At 37.6% G+C, this 24479-nt stretch overlaps 1 protein-coding gene across 3 annotated transcripts in view; it reads right to left on the bottom strand.

The window, feature by feature from the left end:
• asic1c (acid-sensing (proton-gated) ion channel 1c) overlaps window positions 1-24479 on the bottom strand; it is a 222435-nt gene that overhangs the window by 83520 nt on the left and 114436 nt on the right. Inside the window, exon 1 of one of the 3 annotated variants that reach the window (XM_022673949.2) lies at window positions 12076-12730. The exons of the other annotated variants lie outside the window; for them this stretch is intronic. Coding sequence (XP_022529670.1) covers window positions 12076-12600 — 525 coding nt within the window. The 5' untranslated portion in view covers window positions 12601-12730. Of the gene's footprint in view, window positions 1-12075; window positions 12731-24479 lie in introns of those variants that run through there. 3 annotated transcript variants of the gene reach the window in all.

The raw sequence follows: 24479 nt of genomic DNA, 5'->3' as shown, positions 1-24479 counted from the left end.
CTGGTAAGACTGAAGCGACAATCCGCCTTCACAAGACCCAGCACAAATCCTGGCAACTTAATGTTTGAGTTAAAAAAAAAATACTCCTTTAGGAGAGTGTTTTTGATTTATTCATTTGAATAAATGAAGAGGCTGTTGGACGCTGTTGGATGCTGAAGATGAACATCCTGTTAAACAGGACTTTCATGTTAAATTCTAAAGTGTGTACCCAGTAAAATATTTTAATGAGCTGCATGTGTGAGTCCCACAACTAGCAGTAAAAGCAGAAAAGAATTATGAAAGGGTGTGTGTAGTATGTGTCAGGTATTTTTCTTCCTTACACTCATTTTTAAAAAAAAGTGCTTACTTTTTGCCAATGGCCAAAATGTTCTGCTTTCAAATGTAAATATGTGCTAATCTAAAGTGCAGTGGATTTCCAGCAATTAACACAGCAGTGCTAGTCATATCTGTCCCCAGTATTACATATATATATTTATAGATTCACCAAATATTTATTTTTTAGCCAAAACCAACAAAAGTTTCTTTTAAAAAATGTCATTTTTTGTACATCTAGAAAACCCAAATATTTCATCTGGTCAACTTAATTTTGCGTCTTCATATTTATCCACTCCTGCATTTTGGCCTGCAGTGCATAAGTAGTCAGGACAGTAAAACATGTATCTCTCTATAATATTGCCAGACTTTTTCATGCTTAAAACACTCATACTTTCTCACACTTGAAAAGTCCCTTTTCTCACTGAGCATGCTAAGCTATAAAATGTTTAAGGTGTTATTTTGTCCCATTCTTCCTGCAAACATGTTATAAGGTGTGCAACATTATAGGGTTGTTTTTTTTTATTCTCCACTCATTCTTTATTGGGGAAAAGCCTCTTCTTCTGCAGCTATACCTTTGTAATGTGTGCAGCATGGGGTTTTGCATTGTCTTGCTGCAAGGAATACAAATATATTTTTGGAAGGAATGTTGTCTTGAAGAAAGAATATAGTATGTTTCTCTAAAACACATTTTTTTTGCAGGTATTTAATAATATGGTCACTTTTTATTGGTCTATTGGTGAGCCGTAAACCGTGCAGCATGCAGCTTGATTGTCTTTGCTATCGTAACGATGGGAAAAGTACACCTTTAGCTGCTCAAAATACACAAATCCACTAATCTCTTAATAAATCTTCTTTTAATAAATAATGGATGTGCTTTGGGCATAATGTGAAATAAACCAATCAGTCCCTTACCATTATCTTTAAGAGCCAGGTGCGCTGTGACTTTTATTCACATATGATGAAAACTACCTTAATCTTGTTATGGAATAGTGTTCGTTTTGTCTGGGTTTTGTTTCAGTCATTATTAGTTTAGTGCTCTTATTAAAGTCCTCGTAAGTGTTAATGTATTAACAGGTATAGTGTATTTACTAGAAGGGAGCTGTGAGTGTAAATAACCTTTAAACTGGTAAAGAGCCTTTACACAGACGTATGTGCTTATATATATGGCATTGCTCCAAAACAACAACAACAATGGTTAGCACTTTTATTTTTACCACTAGAATGACTAAACCCACCAATTTCCAAAGAACAAACCTACAAAACAAACACCACAGAGGCTATGCAGCAGGTTACATAACCATCCAGGCAGTGCAGGTGTGAAATGCAAGAAATGCTACTTAAAGCCTTGATGCCCACACTGTCTAACTTACTGTACTGAAAAAGATCTCTGTATTCAAATCAACAGGAAATCATACATCCTGATGTTGCCACTTTATGAACAACTCACTGCCAGATATGTAGGGACTGTAGGAAAAATCGTGTAAAGAATGAGTAATTAGAAATATATTAAACTTTCTGAAAATGTTATTTTGTGATGTTAAATCAAAATATATACACTATATAGATGTTAATCTTCACAGATGTCTCTCCTGAAAGCTGTTTTTATTTGGGTAAGTAAAGCACTTCTGTTTATTTTCAGTAAGCTTAGAATTCCAGTATTTTGTCGAAGCGTGAGTGCTAGTTGTGGTTAGCAACATAGCCAGCTGTGGTTAGCAGCGTTATCTAGCACCGATTAGCAGCATAGCCAGCCCCAGTTAGCAGCATTATCTAGCACCGATTAGCAGCATAGCCAGCCCCGGTTAACTGTGATTTACAGCCCCGGTTAACAGCGAATCCCAGCCCCGGTTAGTAGCACTCCTTAGCCCCAGTTAACAGCGCTAGTCAGCCGTGGTTAGCAGCGCTAACTCCCTTATACTCTCTAACTCATCGGAGTAGCTTTACTGCTCCTTACAACCTGACTGGTAGAGTTTATACATAAGACGCACTGGATTATAAGGCAACCTGAAGCTTTTATGTAAGATTTTGAGAAAGTTTAATAGATTTGTTCATTACCTGTTTCATCCTGTGATTTTGGTATGACTTTAAAAGTGCTTCTTACTGCTAAATGAAAGATGCAATGACAGCAGACGTATTGTGGCTCAATCTTGGTTAAATATAATCACATAACAGCAAAGTTGTTGGTTATAACATGCATGATATGTAGTTTTCCGTAATATCAACATTTGAAACAAGCTAAGGAATTCCAATCACATACACATTGTTGTGATTTACACAATTCTGCCGTCACCTTCATTACTTTGATTAGTTTAGTGTGACAAACTGGTTTAAAGCATGAAATTAAAACTTGATCATTTAGAGCGTATCTTATATCATCCTGAAGTGATTTTCTCATCACGTATTTCATTATGTAAGACACCCTGTTTACTGTAAAATGGATTGCTTATGTCATATTCTGCTTCTGTAACAGTGACTATCACCTGCTGTAATAATGAAAGATAATACCCACTCTATTTAAAATCCATATACTGTAGACATGCTTCTTACCAACAGTACAATTACACTTGTTCAAGCACTCTCAACAACTGCACTTCCCAGTAATGAATTAGTGTCCAATGATACTTAAAGGATACATATGAGAATAAATAAATAAATCAGTAGTATGGTGAGTGTCATCACTCCTCTTAATACCCCCTGCCTGATCAATGGTTACATTTTTATCTTAATGATCCACACCCTGCAAGAAGCCCCTGCTCAGAGCCCTAGGCAACATTTGCACCCGCTGAAAGGATTCATTCATTTTTAATCTCTGCCTGCTTAGGGCAGAACAAGCGGCTCCGATTGCAGATACTCAGCTGTAACCCAAAGCCTGGTCACAGCAAGGGCATGACAAACTCTGCTAACCACTGATTCCGAGGACTGAATCCCCAAAGATGCCCTTTATAACAGAACACCCAGTAAGTGTACGTGCTATATACACTCACTGTCTAAAGAAAGAGTTGCAAAAATAGTCTCACCCAGACGTAAGTGTTGCATTAAAAGAAGAAAAAGATTACCAGCAACAACAAATGATCAAAAAATGCATCATTTTCAACGGGCACCTATTGGTTATATTTACTGAGCTACACATTCAGTACATGAGTAGTGTGTAATTCATGTGTTATGCAACATAGCAGACATATAGTTCTAGAGGTTCCTAAGGGAGTCCTGCAATATTTCATCCATCCCATGCAACATGAATATTCACACATCCCACACATTTACAGTCAGGGAAGAGTCTGGCGAGGTGCCTGGTCATACACAGTATCTGTGTCCATATGGTAAGCTCTTGAGATGGCAGCAGTATGTGTACAAGCATTGTCCTGTTGAAATAGAGCACCAGTATGTATGTTCAGAAAAGGTAAGACCAATGGTGGTAGGACATCTTTACAGCTACTTTGGACTGTCGAAGTCTAGACCAAAGGACTTCTGGAAGCACTACAACAAAGTGTTGTTCTTAGTGCTGACCAAAGTGCATCCACACTTGAATTCGTTGGTCATCCTCTCTAAGACAAAAGCAGGACTCGTTACTGAAGATGACCAGCTGTCTTTCTGAGTTTGGGTATCACTAACTAATTTGCTTTTTCCTAAAAAGAGTTCCAGACTCCAAAAGTGAAAGCTTAAAGTGTTTTTTTTATGGAAATGTTTCTCTGATAAGCTAAAAAATAAAAAAAATAAAAATAATCCAAGAAAGTACTGTATTTATAAAGGTGCCCTGACAATTTTTAGGAAAATTAAAGGATTTTAAGTGCGCCTTATAGTGCAAAAAATATGGTATATCATTAAACATGATATAACAAAAGTATGAAAATGCAGCAGTGCAAATATACAATTTACTTTCTTTCTGCTCTGCCATGCACTAGGCATACAGATGCACACACACACAAAATTAAACAGCACTCTTTATGCTGTTGAATGATGCATTTTTTTATTTAGTAAGCTAACGCTGCAGGCTGATAATCAGACACTGGTTAAACTGGAGTGAGCGAGGTTAGCTGTGGTGGTGTTTGCTGGTCTGTGTGTTTATATTAAAGGTGAGGTGCTAGACTAGTACCGTCTGTATGTGTATCAGATAATTAATGTTAGTTTAGAGCAGTTTAAATAGATTTTAGTTATTTGAATCTAAATTATTATATTTCTTTTTATATGAGATACTGACCCCTCTTGGGAATTCTCCTCAATTTCATTTACAGTGTTTTTAAAGGAGGGTTTCAGTGGGGCTGGATTCGTTGGGTGCTTAGCACCCTCTAAACCCTAGAACCCCCCCTGGTCTGGGCACTCCATGACAGTTTGGCACAATTTCCTACCAAGTTTTATTTTTGTCAGTTGATTTCTTTTGTGTGCAACTATATATTTTGTGACGATGAGTATATGTTCATACTTGACTATAGTTAAAAAAGCCTAGCTGTGAATGAAGTACACTGCACTATGATTTATGACATATATTACACAATATCATCAAAGAAAGGATTACACAGAGGACTGAATCAGGTTTTACACACTGTGACTTCAAAGGCAGCTTTTGGTCTAAAGCTTGAACACGGTTGAGAATTCTGATTGGTCATGCCAACTATGGGGCAACGGAGTCAATGCCACTGCACCCGCATAAAGCACATGAAAAGCCATGATTTGAAAACTCCTACAGTCTGAAAACAGTGAAGAAATGTTGCTTTGGATTCAAATGGGTTTATACGCAATTATTCATATGCTGTTATATAAGTGACTACGTAGTAGTCTACTACTAAGTAGCGATAGAAACCTAGTAAAATCTACTAGAAAAGAAAAGTTCAATAACCAACCTTATGATGGCTTGGAAAAGCTTGTTGAAAACAGTTTAAAAAAACTTTAAATAAATGGCCATATTAATTCCAGTGTTCCAGTGATATTGTAATTTTACCATCATATTACATTTGTAAATAGTATGAAAGTTTGGATAAAAGAGAAACATTCACAAAAAGAAAAAAATAGAGAGAGAGAGAAGAAGATAGAGAAGTAGAGAGAGGCAGACAGTGTGTGTGTTACAGTTGGAGCTAGAGAGACACAACGAGAGAAAAGGGTGAGAAGTATGAAAAGAGAGAAGTAGAGAGATAGACAAGTAGAGAGAAAAAAAGAGAAATATATAGAGAAATAAAAAGTCAAAATTAGTTAGAGAAAATTTTTCTATGGGGAAAATTTGTACGATCATTTTTTACGAAAAGCATATATTGGATCAGTTCACTCAGCATATTGTTTCAAACTTTGTAAAAAGTTATATGAGTTGACCAATTTTTACTGTTCTAGCTGTGAATTATCAAAAAGTTTATGGACACTTTTGAAAAGATTACTATGGGGAAATGTGTAATTCAGAATGTCCTATGATTGTTGTATATAAATAAGCGTTACCCTGTAAAATACTTTAAGAAATGATAATAGCATTTACCAAAACATTTCATTATTACTTTAAATTTCATTATTACTCTTGGATTTAATTCAAATTCATGAATTTAATTGATTTACATTAAATTTGGTATTTTGCACAGCCGTGGTCATCACTGGCTTATATGAGCAAATGCTGTTGAGCAAATGCTCATGTAGCTACCATGTTTACCATAAACTACAGGACAATATGGGAATTAATAGTGCCCTCAAAATCACATCTGACTTACACTTTACGATTCAGACACTCAAGTTTGAGATATGTTTATACCTGTATTATAAGCAGGTTAGGTAAGTAATTGGATATACTGTATCTAAGAGTGTTACACAACCAGGATTCTATAAAATAATAACTGTAATCTGTTATTAAATTAAAGTAAAAATAATTACTAGCCATTATTCATTACATCTTAAAAAAAGATCACCACTCTTAACATGTCTGTTTCTAATCGAGTGAGTGTTTGTGAATTGAGGCTGTAATAAACATGGGTTGTAGTGATTTTTCCTTTATTTGTTAGTGACTCAAATAGAGCTAGTGGAGTGCCAATGGCAACCCTCAGAGTAAAATCTCAAGCATACAGGTGCTATTCCAGCATAGAGTCAAATCTAATATTTTTATCTTTATTTAAATTTGCCACTTTAAAAAGTAACAGAACGTAATTAGACATTATTTAACACAGTAATTCTTTGAATTCCATTACAGTTACACTTTTTTATCAGGTAATTCGTAAACTTTCCAACCCTGTTTATACAATATATGCACCTCAGCATGAGAAATGATTCTGGTGTTGAATATCTGGCAATCAAGAGCAAAGTGTTTCAAACACTAATAAAAGAGACTGACTGGCAGAACTGGCACTACTAAAATCAAGCCATGTCCTGACTGTTTTAAGTAGTTACAATACCCTTTTAACAAGAGTAAAATGAGTATTTATTAGTAGTATGACTCGAAATATTTGTTAGATATTTATCCTTCTAAGCATATTTGTCACACTCTCGTCCTGTTTCTTGTCTAACTCAATGTTTTTTCCTGTTTTTTCTAGCCATGCACTCCTAGCACATGGCTCTTTGTTGTTCTCCTTGTCTCTGCCCCTATTCTCAGCTGTTCCACATGTGTCATTTGTAGCTCCACCCCCTTGTTACCTGTTACCAGGTGTTTCCTGTTTCCTCCATGTGTATTTATTGCCCCTTTGTTTTACTGTTCAGTTGTTAGTTCTTGTGCATTTTAGGTCTGTTAGATTGCCTTGTGTGTTCCCTGTCCTTGATTTCCTTCCGTGTGTTTTTCTAGCTACCCTGTCTGTTTATTCCTTCTTTTTTGTGTTTGTTTTTGTTTATTTATCTTTGTTTATTAAATATTACTTGCAACTACATCCGCCTCCTCGTCTCTCTGCTGTTGCATCCCCTGGAGATATTACAATATATATTTAATAGGCTTTTACTCTCTAGTGGACAAGTACATTAAAACAACAATACACACAATGACATTATCTCAAAAAACATATCTACACAGCCATTAATGTTTAAACCACTGGCAACAAAAGTGAGTACACCTCTAATTGAAAATGGCAGAATAGTGCCCAAAATATCAATAATTTTGGTGGCCACTATTATTTTTCAGCACTGCCTTAACTCTGTTGAGCATAGAGTTTAATAGAGCTTCACAGGTTGCCACTGGAATCAAATTTCACTCCTCCATGAGCATATCACGTAGCTGATGAATGTTAAAGACCTAGTGCTCCTCCACCTTCAGCTTGAGGATGCCCCACAGATGCTCAATTCAGCTTCTTCTACAAGACTGTAATCATCTTGGAGGTGTGTTGGGGTTGTTATGAGGTTGGAAAACTGTTAGAGGTAGGGGTAGCGGATCATGCTCTGCTACTGAAGATCACAGTACATGTTGGAATTCAGCTCCTCAGTTCTGGCAGCACAACTGGGCACAATTTTACTTAGGGGTGTACTCACTTCTCTTGCCAGTGGTTTAGACATTAATGGCTGTGTGTTGTGTGAGTTATTTTGAGTGCACAGCTAATTTAAACTGTTTTACACTCACTACTGTAAATTGTATTAAAGTGTCATATCTTCAGTGTTGCCCCATGGAAAGATATAATAAAATATTAACAAAAATGTGAGGGGTGCACTTCCTTTTGTGAGATATTGTATTTATATTCTCTAAAAAGTTGTTTTTGGTAAAGCAATGACATTTATTCAGGGCATGCAACTCTCACATCTGAGGGGCCTGATGGTGTATGGATTGTATTGCCCACTATAATGTTTCTAGTTTTAATTATGAAAATATAAGCCTTTAAACTTATTTAATTCAGCTTTAATTATTTGCTGCTGTGAGGTTAGCTGAGCGTACTTGGTGTCTCTTTCTTATAAACTTCCATGAATATATCAGTCACTACCTGTGTTAGCTGTGTTCCCTATCTATGTGTAATAATTACCTTCATTTTAGAAATGTAACTGCAGTGTTATTCTTTCAACACATTTCTTGTAGTGACATTTTTGGCAGTGTGTGGTTTTACAGTATAGTCTTTAATAAAAGCAACATGCATAATATATTTTTTAACAAATTTTTGAAACATAGCATAATGTTTCAAAAAGCAAAAAAAAGATGGAAAAAACAGTGGTAGTATGTGCGCTAAAAAGCAAGAACAAATATGTGATTGGGACATTTAGTCCTCTACATTTTTAACTCAAGTTCATGCCCAGGAGAGAAGAGATATGTGTCTTTTATAGACTACAGAATCTTCACTTGAACTTATCAGATGGCATTTACTGGAGCTTATCAGCTCATAAGCTGTACGGTAAGAGGCTGAGTACTGCGCATCTGCACCGCGTCAGCAACAGCTGTCACATATAACTGATTCTGATGTTTATTCAGACCCAAAAGGGATGAAACTAACAAAGACGCAGTTAATGAGAATATTTTAAAGTGGGCTGCTTATTCCTAAGGATGCTCCAATATGAAAAATGTGGGCCACGGACAATCTCTTCTTTGAATATTTTTCATGTACAGTAGATCAAGACACAGCCCATCACATTTTTTCTTAAAATAATACCATTTTGAACAAGATTAATAATATTATTTTCAAAAGCAACCACTGGCAATCTTTTTTTTTTATATATAATTTTATTTCTAATTTTTTCCCCATTTTCTTCCCAATTTACACGGCCAATTATCCAACCCACTCATTAGGACTCACCCTATCACTAGTGATGCCCCAACACACCAGGAGGGTGAAGACTAGCACATGCCTCCTCTGGTACATGTAAAGTCAGCCACCGCTTCTTTTCGAGCTGCTGCTGATGCAGCATTGCCGAGCAGCATCACAGCGCGCTCGGAGGAAAGCACAGCGGCTCGGTTCTGATACATCAGCTCACAGATGCCCTGTGTTGTGGACATCACCCTAGGAGTGATGTGGGGAGAGAGCGCCATCTACCCACCCGGAGAGAGCAGGGCCAATTGTGCTCCCTCTGAGCGCCTGCAGATTGATGGCAAAGCCGCATGAGCGGGGGTTCGAACCTGCGACCTCCTGCTCATAGTGGCAGCCCTTTAGACAGCTGGACCACTCGACACCCTTAACCACTGGCAATCTTGACTAAAGGTGACCAATGACAGTTAAAATAGCAGTGCACATTTTACAACTTTCCAAAGTAAGCACAGTTTATTGTAACAAACAAAAGAACCAGTTGTAACGGTCACTAAAACATCTGCTAAAATGATGCAAGCATTAACTTAATACAGTTCTATGTCCACTGGTCCTATGGCCAATGGTCACTCTGGAGGAGCTGCAGAAATTTGCAGCTCAATTGGATGAATCTGTCAACAGGACAACTATAAGTTGTGCACTCCACAAATCGGTCCTTTACGGAGGAGCAGCAAGAATAAAAACATTTTTGTAAGAAAGACATAAGAAGTGCAGTTTGCAGTTTGCCACAAGTCATGTAAGGAAGAAAGTAGAAGAAGTGGATAAAGGTTTTGTGGTCAAATGAGTCCACAGTTGAAAATTTTAGCCTAAAATCAAAGCACTATGCATGGTGGAAAAGTAACACTGCTCATCACCCTAAACACACCATTCCCACTGTGAAACATGGTGGTGGTAGCATCATGTTGTAGAAATGCTTTTCTTCAGCGGGGACAAAAAAGCTTGTTAGAGTTGATGGGAAGATGGATGGAGCTAAATACAGGACAGTACTGGAAGAAAAGCTGTTGGAGGCTGATAAAGACTTGGGAACTGGGAAGGAGATTCACTTTCCAGCAAGACAATGACCCTAAACATACAGCCAGAGCTACAGTGGAATGGTTTAGATGAAAGAAAATTTTCATGTGTTATAACTGAGCTTGAGCTATTTTAAAAAAAGGGGCAAAAATCTCAGTCTCTAGTTGCAAAAGCTGGTAGAGAGAGATATAACTCAAAAGACTTGCAGCTGTAATTGCAGCGAAATGTGGCACTAGTAAGTATTGATTGAATAAATTTGCAGGTCACTCTTTTCAGATTTGTTTCAAATTTTGAAAACCATGTATCATTTTCGTTCCATTTCACAGTTATGTATTACTTTCTGTTGGCCTATCACTTAGATAGACTAATTTCAATAAAATACATTTTTAGAATACAAGTTTATGATTGTAAGGTGACAAAATGTGCTGCCACATTGATTTTTTAGCTGTCTCTGCCCAGTCTCACCCTATAGCTGTGCTGATCTGAGATCAGTCTGGTAACATGTTGTGTATTGGGGAAATCAGGACTCGAGTTGGGGGCTACAGTCCTACATTAGCATCAGGAGCACCTTCCACCAACAGTGACAAAGTCCGAGCTTTCATTACTCAAATCAGTGGTCCATTTTATTGAATGACAATCCTTCCACTGCACATTCCACCGAGGGAGATTTTTCTGCTGCAGGAATATGTTCAATCTCTTTTAGATGCAGTATAAAATCTTTATGACTTCAATTTATTGTTAAAGGTGAAGGAGATTGGGGTCAACAATGCACTTTATCTATCTCCTACTCAGGGATGTTTTTCTGTTTTATGCAGCTGAGATTTGTTGGTTGCAGATTTGTTCTTTGTCCTCTTCACTCATATCGTAGGTCAGGAATAAAGTGAAGCTCAAAACATTTGAATCCTAATTACTCAGAATCCTTGAAGCCAAAGCCAGAGAGGAATGAAATTAGCATGCGTTTTAGATTCATCTGTAGTGTGAGATGCTGGCTCACAATCAGTTGCCACTGTTTTAGTGTTTGATACACTAAATTGCTCGTCGATTTAATGGGGATGCTGCGTTCAAAAGCTGCAAATCCCACTCGGTATCTGCATAACAAAGAGAGGATCAGAAAGAGGACTGAGGCTTTTGGAACTATTCTCTTACTATTGGCAGATGTTTAGAGAGATTATTTCAAAAAGGCATAATAAAAGACTTGAAAACACTTGAAAGTTGGTGAATGGCCATTGAAAATTCCTAATCAATCAAATAGACACATTTTGTTTTTTAGCTTTTATATTTCATTTAAACCAGCTCACTATTTCTCAATTACACTTGAATTCTTCTAATGAATAACTTTTTAGGAGAAATATGTTATTTTCTTCACTACTGTAATTTATATTTAATATCTAATACCTTCATGAATTAAGAAATGACAAGCATTTACAAGTTAAAGGGACTGAAAAAATAAAAGTTAAGCTAAAATTAGAAACTTCATAAACAAAACAATACAAATGTAGTGGCAAAAGCATTAATAAACAAACAAATAATTAAGATTTAGTTAAGAAGAACAAAAATAATTCAGAATAAAGGGATAAAGATAAGTGGGCAGGCCAACATTTAAAGCAGCAAAATAAGGAGATAAATTATTTGAAAACACACAACAATAAGAATATAAATGAAATAAATCACAGAAATAAAATTAAAAAGTAAAAAAATAAAATAAATAAAAGGACGAAATAAATAAAATTAACAAAAAGGAAAAGTTCAACTAAAAAAAGTAGAAATAGTTAAGATTTGGACTTAATATTCTCATTGGAAAGTTTCACTTATATTGCTATTGGTTGGGAACTGGACACAATGATTTATACTAGATAAGAGTAAAAAACAGTAATCCTCTAAAGTCTAGTGCTTCAGTTCTAACTGGATTCTTCCATCTTCTAATTTCACGATCTCTCTCCTGTCTTGGTGCCAGCTGACAGATGGTAATGGGTAAATGAATAGCCTAAAGAACAGCTCCAAACAAACAGCCCAACCATATGTAATGCAGCGTCCTCTTTTTCTCTACTGTGCTGCGAGTCGGTGCTAAAGCTGTGCTGTTACTTACTGTAGTGAAGTTCTCAGGTCCACAGTCCTTGCCTCGGTACTTGCAGTCCAGGAGCATTTCATCGATACTGTGACTCGTCCTCTGCACAAACTCCAGCATGTTGAACGTCTTGCTTGGGAAAAACTTGCTGTCGTCCACTGGCTGTCCTAGGGCGGCCATGAAGTCGTCGAAGTCGCTCTGCTCCACGCCGAGCATCCCGGCCATCCAGAACAGGTCGTTCCGAATCATCTTGGAGCGGCGGAAGCTGTTGTAATTGCAGAGAGTTATAGCTGGAAAATACATGAGCGGACTGTCCATCTCGTCCAGGATGGTGACATGAGGGTAGCTGTAATAATCCATCACCGCTCCGGCCACTTGGTACAGAAAGATGGACAGAGAGCTAATGAAGGCAGCTGCCCACAGCAGGCGGCGGAAGGTGACTCCTCCGGGCAGGAATATGTGGCTGAGGCCGTGAAGGGTGCAGTTGGCTCCGAATACGGTGATGTCCGAAGGTTTAGGCTGCTCATCCTCTTCAGGATTTCCCATCACTTCAACATTCAAATGCAAATACAGACAGACAGACCAACGCAACTGCCTCTGCAGAGCTCTATGAGTTCAGTGTGATAGAACAGGGAGTGGTGCGATCAGAATGAGTCCGGACTTGTTTGATAAGTTCTGCAGGATGGAAGGATGGAAAGGGGGACTGTCGGAAACAAGAGACGCCTGTTCTCTCGCTGACACTGCGCTTTCCGGTGCGCATTCTTGGAGGGCATGAAGAAGACCAGAGGTTGGGTTTCTTCAGGGACCAGACATGGCCCAATGGTGGATCAAATTGAAGATGAGGGAGGCCAATGTGAAAGTTAAGACAAAATCAATCCAGGGCGATAAATGAGCCTAACAACGTTTTCAGAGCACAGATAAACAAGAACATTCCTTTACATTCTGAAGCGTTTTTGTTTATTGGATTTGGAGAGAAAACAATGTTTTATTGTCAGACTGGCATCCAGCTTAGTCATACAATGTTCTATAGACTCGTCAGCAAAGAAACAGCTGTAAAAATAGTTGCAACCAGAAAGAAGCATTGAATTTCTATGCTATTTGAAAGGAAGATTAAGTTACCAGGAACGATAAATTATTAAAAGGTTAGACTGATATGGTTACATTGGTCATAATTATTGAGCTACAAATGCAGAAGTAATGTATAATGAATGTGTAATGAATGAGTAATGCACGTTAACATTGGCATCCTGTGATAATCCATTTCTTGCAGTTTTAATATACTTAGGCAGTTCCTGAAAACCTTGTGGTAGGCATGGATAGTTTATAGCGCATCAAAAAACAGAACCCCACACATTTTCAATCAGGGACAGGTCTCGCAGTGTGTCTGGCAATGTCATCGTATCTCAAATCAAACCAAATCATATTTATATACAGTATTTAATGCTTCTTACTTCCTTTTTTCTTTCGCCAAGCACCTTTCAAGAAATCTGACAGCACGACAGATATTTAGATTAATAAACTGACAACACATAAGGAGAACACATTAGCATTATTAAGACCACATAAGTATCTGTGTCTTCAAGCTTTTAAGACGAAGCAGTATCTGGACAAGCACTGCTTATTTGGAATAGAGCAACGGAGTGTGCGCAAAAAAGGTAGGGCCACTGGTTGCAGGACATGAGCGTTGGGCTCAGGGTGCGAATTATACAATGACATTCAGGAAGATCAAGTTTTTTAGGGTGTAAATTGAAACAAGTTCAGCGAGACGTCCTTTCTAACTCACCTCCTTACTAAAAGGTCCTACCTGCGCGCTCTCCTCCAGACTTTCTAACCTGCCTCTATCTCTTCATTACAATTACATGTTAAACTCACCAGTATCACCACTTACTCCTGTATCACCACTTAGTCCTGTATAACAACCACAGAGAATACAGGCTGATACAGACTGAATTATCATCTCTATGGTAAAAACTCTCCTCTTGCTCATCTTGACTTATGTTGAGAATGTAATAAAATCTTTAAGAGTTAAGAAAACAAAGTTGAACGTTTAAACCAACAGTTACTTCAAACACACAATAAATACAGTTGAACTACCTTCCCACACTGTAGTGCTGTAAAGGTGGCTATACAGTGCATGGTGGTTTTGTCACTGTAAAATATATTATAAATACAGCAATGATCTGTTCCACCTTAAAAACTGAAGGTCTTCAGTTCAAAGTGCCTAAAAAGGAAACGTCAGCTTGAAGCCTGTGTTTATTACTCGCAGAATTTAAGGTGGAATGGAAAATTCAAACGATCTATCATATTTATGTGAGTGATGAACTGAAGAGAATAACATGCATTTAAGCAAGCTAGATAGCAGCTACTTATACATAGTGCTGAGGTTGTACAGGTACTACCTTAATGAAGACGCAGAACATGTGACCAATAACAGATTTACAAGTGATGGTACAGTCCACTTTAGCAGTGTATTAAATCAAATTTAAAAATTTGTCCAGGACGGTATCATGTATATTTAATATTCAAAAGTTTAGCTTAGAAGGATATGTAAATCTTTTGACCCCCCCCAAACTATCGATTTTTTACCACCCTGGTTGGAAAATAAAAGTAAAAAATAGCCTGTAATAAAATTAAAAGGTAATCTGGCATTGTTCACAACTGCATGACACCAATCTCATCTCTTGGTGTAATTTTGACTATATTCATATATTGCATATACAGTGTATAACATATCCCAAGTCAACTACATTCTTAAAGCAGAGATAAAGTGTTAAAATGACAGAATTTCAGTGTGTGCTATTTGATTTCCACATGATAAATCAGTCATCCAAGGCTGTCAGCAGCCGTATATAACAGGGCAGCCGTATAACAATTAGCTCTAATCTCAACTTTCCCACAGTTGTCACTCCAGATTTCAGCGATTAAACTCACTCTGGAGCAGCAGCAGCAGCATCAGCCTCCTGAAGGAGAGAGGGAAGCAGTCTTGACTAGCTATTCACTCACAGTCAGCCCATGTGTGAGGCAGATGAGGGTGTGCAGACCGTTACCCATAGCAACAAGCAAACCAATGAGGAGCCTCTCATCAACTGAACAGTGCCCTCGCTTCCAGGGTGTAAGAGTAGAGAAATACGCAGATAAGAACTGAAGAAAATGGAAAATCAGGACTGAAGCATAACTGAAGTTAAACATATAAACATGGTTTATCATGCTAAATTATTTTATCTTTTTACTTTGAGTTTTATAAATAAAGCTGGAGTATTAAATATATATATTGGTATAATATTATATAAGCTGATTTGTGCAACATGAAGGCAGGGACTTTTACAGTATTTGAGCATGAAAAAGATTTGATGTTGAATCAGCTTTAATTTAGCGTTATTTGAGAGAGAATTTCAGTGACTGTGTATCTAATTTAATTTTTGTAAATGTAAATAGCACTCAAACAATGCTTCATATAGAAAAAATGCTCATTTAGCATTATGTAGCATTATAAGAATCATTTATCTCTGCTGTGTAATGCTATTTGTGGCTAGCAACCAAATGCTACTAACAGCTAGCATATATGAGTCATTGATGTTCTTTGTTGCTTGTAGTATTTCTAAGAAATAGAGTGCTGTGAAAAAGTATTTGTCCCCAACAACAGATTTATTTTGTTTTTGCTTTTTTTTTATCATACTTATGTTTTTTAGATTAACGAACACATTTTAACATTAAATAAAGATAAAAAGCTTTTTTGTTTTTAAATGTTTGTTTCATTTATTATGGGAAAAGTCTATCCAAACCAACGTGGCCCTGTGTGAAAAAGTGTTTGTCCCTAAACCTAATTACTTGATTGTTCCACCCCTTGCAGCAACAACTGCAATCAAGCTTTACTGATAACTGGCAACGAGTCTTTCACATCTCTGTGGAGAAATTCTGTTTCGCTCTTCTTTACAGAATTGTTTGAATTCAGCCACATTAGAGGGTTTTCAAGCAAAAACAACCTGTTTAAGATCATCCACAGCATCTCAATCAGACTTTGACTAGGCCACTCCAAAACCTTCATATAGTTTTGTTTTTTGAGTGCTTCAGAGGTGAACTTGTTTGTGTGCTTCGGATCATTGTCCTGCTGCAGAACCCAAATACACCTAAGCTTAGGGTGAATCCCATTTCTCCCCTTGGCCCTACCCCTTACCCCTACCCCTCTGTTTTGCGCGTGCACGTCAAGGGGTAGGGGTGTCCCGATTCCTGTTAGGATGAAGTGGTAGGGGTAAGGGGTAGGGCTAGTTAGCCCTTCAAACGGAGATTTTCCAGACCCACACTTCGTACCGAGGGGTATGAGAATGACTGGCAAGATGGCGGAACAAGCGACCAAAGAAAGTATTTTCCATGTTAAAAATTACGATTAGCACTGTATTACCTTAGTTTATTGTGCAGTTTTGATGTTTTATGGCTGAATTCTTCGTAACAAGCATAAAAAGTTCGCTAGTAGTTTGTTTCGGTAGCTAGCTAGCTAGCTAACTTTCCCGTTCCACCTTAAATGGTGCAACAGACGGCAGGCGCTACCGCATTTAAGGCGGAACGGAAAAAATAAATCAAATAAAAAATAATCAGAGCTAATTTCAGCTCCCCATCACAGAGGAATTAAGGAATGGACAATATTAATTAATTTCTGCACCTCCTGCCCCCTTTCTGTACACATACAATGCCCTAAAGTTAACTAGTTAACCAGCAGCTAGGCTACTGAACTTTAGCGCTCCACTGCTATCATCACATCAGCCCAGCAGGGTCACCTACACACCACCGCTAGTAGCCTGGTCATAAATCAGTGCTATTTATTTATGTATTTATTGTTCATTGACAAACATCATTGTGATATACCAGTGATTCCTCTGTCACTGAGGACCCATATTCTTGCACATTATATTGTTTTTGTAACACATTACCTGCTCCAGGACCAGTGTTGGGAACCAGTGTGATATACAATTTCTAGTATATTATGGAGGCTATTTTCAATAAGATTCACCTTTCACCGGGTGCTTGAAGGGTTGTCCCAATTCCTAGGGGTAGGATTTTACCCCTTCCCCTTGTAACTCGAAAAGAAGGGGTAGGGGTAAGGGGTAGGGCCAAGGGGAGAAATGGGATTCACCCTTAAAGTCACAAACTGATGGTCGGACATTCTACTTCAGGATTTATTAGTAGAGCAGAATTCAGGTTTCCATCACAATTACTGCATGTTTTCCAGTTCTTGAATCAGCAAAGCAGCCCCATTAGCGCCATCATAGTTTTTAGTATGATGTTCTTTGATCCTATTGAAGTATGAACACTGATCTTAACTGAGGCAGGTAGCCTGCAGGTCTTTAAATGTTGTTCTGGGTTCTATTGGGACCTCCTGGATGAGTTGTCCATGCCCTTTTGGAATAATTTTGGTAGGCTGGTAAGGTACTCCTCGTAAGGTTCACCCCTGTTCCATGTTTTCTCCATTTGTGAATAATAGCTCTCACTGTGGTCCCCTGGAGTTCCAAAGCTTTAGAAATGACTTTGTAACCTTTTCCAGACTGAGAGATGATCAATTACTTTGTTTTCTCCTCTGTTTTTTTTTTATTTCTTCAGAGTGTGGCATAATGTGTTGTTTTTTGAGATCTTTTAGCTGCTTCATGTTGTCAGACAGATTCTATTTAAGTGATTTTTTAATTCTACAGGTCTGGCGGCTAGAAAAATTGAACTCAACTTTCCAAAAAATGGGGTTTTAAATGTGGTTAATTACAATTCATGGGGGCAGTTACTTCATATAGGGCCAAGATTGCCTGGATTGTTTTTTTTACCCTAATAAATTAAATTATCATTAATAATCTGCTTTTTATATTCACTCGGGTTATATTTGTCTGATATTAAAGTTTGTTTGATAAGTAGAAAAAAACAATAGTATGGCAAAAAAACAAAAAAACAAAAGGAATCCTAAGGGGGCAAATACTTTTTTATGGCACTGTTACCACCATAAAAAATTAAAAGTCTGAGACTGAACTGTTTAGCAGGTTTGGTAAAGCCTCAATGACATTCTTTTTTAGAGGGCAACTGCACTACGCTAATAAATACAGCAATGTTTTGCATGAAAAAAAAAGTGGATTTTTGGAGTTTTGTATTACATGGCTGTTAAAAAATATCCAGAATTAGCATTGAATGTGTTAGAGTACTGCTGACTGAGTAGACATGTAGAAAAACAGTTGATTAGTTGAGTGTAGGGTTTATTTGAACTTCAAGTATCCGTCACATCATATAATATGATTTTGGGAAATAGAAACATTACAGCAAAAATAAAATATTAAAAACAACAACAGAGGGTGTATTAAACATTCCTCATCATTAGTTTCCAATAGTCTGTAAGTGCTACATTTTTTCACTCCTGATTGTACACTGGTTCTTAGCAAATATAGTTTAGTATAGCACCTTATTATATAGTAGTAAAATAGCATTTTTCTTTTTAAATTTTAACTATTAAACATTAATCATGCGGTTCTTTAAAATGCTCTTTGCCTAAGAACACTAAAGTACCTTGATTTAGCTCCAAATAAAACTGTAAAACACTGTATACTCAGTGTGCCAATATATAGGAAATATACAGTAAAAAGCCTCACTTTAGGTGTCCAAAGAAGGAGGAAATTAGTATTTATCAGGCTTGAAGGGCTTGAACAGCTTAGCACTCAGCACTTGAGGGAGACAGAGAGCATTAGGGTTTTCTCCCTGGGAAAATGTTAAGAGAGTGAACAAGATATTCTGTTCTGTTCCACAGCCAGATTCACAAAACACTGAACTGCTCTGAGCCTCCAGAGAGACACGTGGAGACAGGATGATCTCTGGAAGGTGAAACATGATGTACGGTAGTCGATTAGAAAAATCAACAGCGGTGGGTTGTGTGGAAACATGATCGTGTAAGAGAGTAGAATGCATCCATTAGAGGAGGGCACCTATCTGATCAAAGGTGAGACATTAAATATAGCCTGTTAGGAGAACTGCTCTAAAGCAAAACAGTGTACAGTGCCATCTATCACAAGAGCTTCAATAGAGAGTTCATTCAAATACAGAGAAACACTCAAGTAGAACTGTTGAAAGTTTTGCTTTTAATATGTCTTCAAATTATACTGTTAATCAAATTATTACCAATACAGTTCAGGCCGAAAAACACATCCTGACTTGCTGAAAAACCCAACATGCAGATATGTAATTGATTACAGGGGTGTTTATTTGTAATTACACCATGGATCTTACCACAAGAGGGTGTAAGACTGCATCACTGTTACCCTATTTAAAGATTATTTCTGCATTTTATTTAGTTAAATTTTCTGCTTTAGCAACTTGTTTGGTGCTGCCATATATAGCAAAAACACCAAAACCCAATTGTTTGTACTAGTCCTAGAACAATATAGATATCAGAATGTTCAGCAGAGTCCCCTGATTAATAATCTGATAATTATAAACATGGGTACCAATGGTTCTACTGGAGTCATTCCATGCACCACTGAAAATGAAAAGTAAGATGGTCATTTTGATGAATTGCCCACTAGGCTGTTAATTATCCAGCCACCGGTGTCTTGAATGATAGGAACCTACAGACTGAAGCAGCATTGTCTTTAGTGAAAATTCCAGGTTTCATTATGGACACACTATGGAGAGCAATTCAGTTCTGTCTTTGCTGCGGAGCGACACATTTCCCCAACTGCTGGTGTGATGATCTAGTAATCCATCTCATTTCAGTCAGTCACCCCTAGTAGAGATAGAAGGATCAATAAGAGCTCAGTGATATGTGCAGGACATCCTGCTGCTACATGTGTTACCTCTCATGGAAAAGATAATGTTTTGTGTTTTGGCTAATATCTTAACTGTGCCATCTAGAGTAAATATTATTTTTGCATTTTATTCAGTCATACTTTCTGCATTCGTTTGGTGTTTAAGGTTCGCCCACACTCACCTCTGCCGTATTTAGCAAAAAACACAAAACCCAAATGTTTGTACTAGTCCTAGAACAATATATCTATCAGCATGTTCAGCAGAGTCCACTGAGTAAGAATCATTTAAATTCTGATATGCATTATTTTTTTTGTAAATGAGTATACAGTAAATACACCACCGAAAATGAATGTGCTTTACATTATACAGTGGTATAAAAAGTTTGGGCTGCCCTGATCATTTTCATAACTTTCTTTTATATGGTTGTTTGGAACAGCAATTTTAGTTAAATATATCATGTAGCAGATAAACACAGTGATATTTGAGAAGTAAAATTAAGTTTATAGCATTTACAGAACGTGTGCAATAATTCTTTAAACAAAATTAGGCAGGTGCAAAAATTTGGGCACCCTTGTCCTTTTTTTTATTTGAATACCTTTAGCACTAATTATTGGAACACAAAATTAGTTTGGTGAGCTCATTGACCCTTGATCTACATACACAGATGAATCCAAGTACGAGAAAGGGTTAAGGAGACAACTGCGAGTCTTCTCTGAGGAGTGGCAACATGGGAGCCTCAAAACACAACTCAAATGACCTGAAAACAAAGATTGTTTAACATCATGGTTTAGGGGAAGGAGTCCCTGTGCATCGTTTAACCATTCAGTGCACTTTACACAAGGAGAGTCTGTATAGGAGAGTAATGCAGAAGAAGCCTTTTCTGAGCACACGCCACAAACAGAGTCGCTTTGAGGTATGCTAAAGCTAAAGCACATTTGGAGGAGCCAACTTCATTTTGGAACAAGGTATTGTGGACTGATAAAACTAAAATTGAGTTATTTAGAGGGCGGTATGCATGGTGGAAAAAGAACACAGCATTCCAAGACAAACACTTTACTGCTCCCCACAGTAAAATGTGGTGATGGTTCATCATGCTGTGGGGCTGTGAGGTCAGTACAGGTGCCCAAATTTATGCAGCAGTCTAATTTTGTTTAAAGAATTATAGCACACTTTCTGTAAATCCAATAAACTTTAGTTCACTTCTCCAAGATTACTGTATTCATCTGCTATATTATATTTTTAAATTATTGATCCAAACAACCAATGATTTAAAGAAAAAATCATGAAAATTTTCAGGGGTGCCCAAACTTTTTCATACCACTTGATGTGTGTAAAAAAGAATGAAAGCTACAAATATGAAAATGAAAAGGCCTAGACTTCACAGATTGCCCTTGGTGACTGGGCGTGTTTAAAGCCCTTTCCTCCTTCCTCTGGAAGAATCTCTCTAGTGGGATTTCACAGCAAGCGGACCACTGAAGCACAGCAAACTATTTCATAACACTAGAGCCGAACCTGTGCTTTAATGTGCCACTTTTCCAACATCAGCATTTCAGCATGGCCAGGCCCAAATACGCTTACTCTCTCTCTCCGGCGCGAGCGGCCGCTGCATTCACACGTGTTCAGATTACTGATCTCTACAGGAGCTTAGTGTTCACTTTCCCATCACACACCCCACATTTCTGATATGCGGAAAATGTCAACACTGGTCTATGAAAGATGCTAAACCCCCCTAAGGAACTTTGCTGAGGACAGCTCAGGTAGTGAAGAGCCATGATGTTATTATGGGACGTGCACAGCTTCCAGAGCTTCTCTGATTTATAGAAAACAATACACTTCCTGCACATTTCAGCCATTACATGAAGTTTGCTTTTTATCACTGATGTTTGGTGTAATAGCCCTAGTGTGCTGACCAGGCACCGTAACAACATGTTCTGGCATCAGTGCCGAGAGACGAGCGGTCGATACCGCTCCATGTCACGCATCTCAGCAAATGAAAGCTTCTATTACAGGCTGCTTGTTAATGTAATATACTTTTGCTATAGTGTAACAGTGTTTGGAGGTGTGGGGGCATAATGTGTGCCAGCCGGTCAATAGTGCCGTCTGCTGGACGCTGCGCATGACTCTGAGATCCTGTCAGATACTCACCTGAATACAAGCAGATGCTTTGTTCAAGCTGTAAAATTTAAAATAAGCTTCAGGAAGGAATGCTATTGGATGCCCCATCACATTGATTTACACTAAACTCTATTACGTTGTGTTGAGAACAATGTAACCTAATAAATTCATATTATAAATGGACAATGAAAATACTATGCATGAATAATCATAATAAACACTCTATTACACTCCTAATAAAAAAGAGCATTAACAAATAGTTCTTTAAACAATGCAACTTTTTGAACAATGGACCTTATTCACCAATTATTCTTAAGAAGAATGCTTCCCTCAATACCCACTTATGCTTTTTTTTTTTTTATAGACATTCATATATAATTCATCACTATAAGAGCTGAGATATGATCAATTCTGCAGTTTAGGTGTGAAATTCTACACTTAGGTTGTGTGTTCCTACATAGTAAATGAATACTGAAGTAATCCAGACTATGAACGAACACATAATGAATCATGTATTGACGTAATAAATTTTAAACAAACCAAAATACTCTGTGAAGCTGCATTTAGGTGCTCTTATCGGGGGTGCTGTTTACTTGCAATTTCTGAGGCTGGTAATTCTAAATAACTTATACTGTACAACAGAGGCAACTCTTGGCCTTCCTTTTCTGGGGTGATCCTGATAAGTGCCAGTTTCATCATAACATTTCTGATATTCTTTGTGCACTCGAGAATACTTTCCAAGTTCTTGAAATGTTTTAAACGGACTGATCTTCATTTCTTTAAGCTATTTTTTTTCTTTATTCTTTTCTTTATATTTTTTTCACAGCATAACTCTTAAACACATTAAGAGGGTAATACATTTAAGTAATAAACTCTTGACAAGTTCAGCACAGCTGTTAACTGAAAGCCTGACTTCCAGGTGACTCTTCCTCATAAAGCTGACTGAGAAAATCCAGGAATTGACCTCACTGTTCCAACACTGTTTGAATGGACTGTACGTCTTTTTCACAATAAAAGACTCTTAATGAAAACAAAAGTGGTTCTTCTATATATTAACTTGTTAAGAACAATATGAGACACCTTTATTTTTAAGTGTGTAGGGCCTGGGACTATGGACAGTACTGCACTATTGCAGCACTGCAGTTCTAATGTCACATATGCTGATATACACTGTTAAAGCTAATATACGTTCACTGAAGGACTTGTAGAGCATATTTTATTTGAAACTATGGATGAAACATTTAAAATGCTTTGAAGAATTGATTTTTTTTAGAAACAAAACGTCCCTAATGTACCTTAAGGATCCTATATATTTAACAGTGTACTCTTTATATTATACACTAAACCTGCAAATCCATATTCACCTCACATATTACCTTGCAATGTATTAACTATAGAGAATCAATAATATAAAATGACTGAACTCAGTATAAACAATATGGCTTCTGTGGAGTCCTGCTCGAACTTCTTCAAAAGACCTTTCACATAAACACACCTCTGCAGAACTAAGAAACTAATTAGGCCCTGGTTGAAAAGGGAAAAGTGACTTTATCCCCTGAGGTTGGCTACGGAAGTGCTTCAGAAACAAAGAGCCTGTTCTGGGTATTGTGGTTTTCAGTTTGGCTTCATTTGAGGGAATTATTTTATACAAAATGTCACAAATAGAGATGATGGAAAGTTTTCTTACTGAAAAAAACAACACACAGCTCAGAACACAGCACTGCCCATAAGCACCCTCAGCAGCAATGCAGCTTTTCTGAATGAAAATGAAGCTGGGAGTTGAATTGCACTGTTCCTAACGGACATCAGGCGAAAAAAAAAACAAAAAAACACACACAATAAAAACATCACAAATGTGCATGCATAACTTTACAGGTACTGAAGTGACCCAACACCGCGCAAAACGTAGCACAGAAATAGCCAGAGGGAGGAGGGTGGTGAGCAGGCGTAGAGGGAGAACGCTGCAGCAGATGTCTAAGAGGCTAGGAGACCGGGAGGGAGAGACGGAGGGAGGAAGAGAGCTTGTTAAATGGAAAGACAGGTGGGAGTGAACATATTCTAGCGGCTCTCGCTGTCAGCGAGGGGCCAGGCCAAGCAAACAGCCCACACGCTCATTCAACATGACCTGTGAGTTTCAAGGGCCATCAAAACACATCCCGATTTCCTCAAGCGTTCCAGGAGAGAAAGACTGTCTCGCAAACTTAGCAGAGCATCACATAAATAGCTGGTACAATGAGTAGGCTTAAGTTGCCCGTGGTGTTAATTATGAAGCTCATTTTTAATGTGCTTCTTTTCAGAGTTTCAGCAGGGGGGTATAAATCTACATCTAATAATCTTAATACATTCATAAACGTTTATGATTAATCTCAGGCTTTTCGTCACAAAAGCCCAGTGGAACCTTTGAGTATGGTCTGAGTCTGAGCGCCAGTAAAATGTCCCAGAAGATATTTAGATTAAAAGTAATATGGCTTCTGGTGAATAATGCTTGACCTTTGTTCTCTCTACTATCATTTTATACTGTATATGGTGTATGTATATATATATAT

The sequence above is a fragment of the Astyanax mexicanus genome, chromosome 6, assembly GCF_023375975.1.
Source record: "Astyanax mexicanus isolate ESR-SI-001 chromosome 6, AstMex3_surface, whole genome shotgun sequence".
NCBI lineage: Eukaryota > Metazoa > Chordata > Actinopteri > Characiformes > Acestrorhamphidae > Astyanax > Astyanax mexicanus.
Note: the sequence above shows the minus strand (reverse complement) of the source record. Positions and strands in the feature narration are given on the sequence as shown.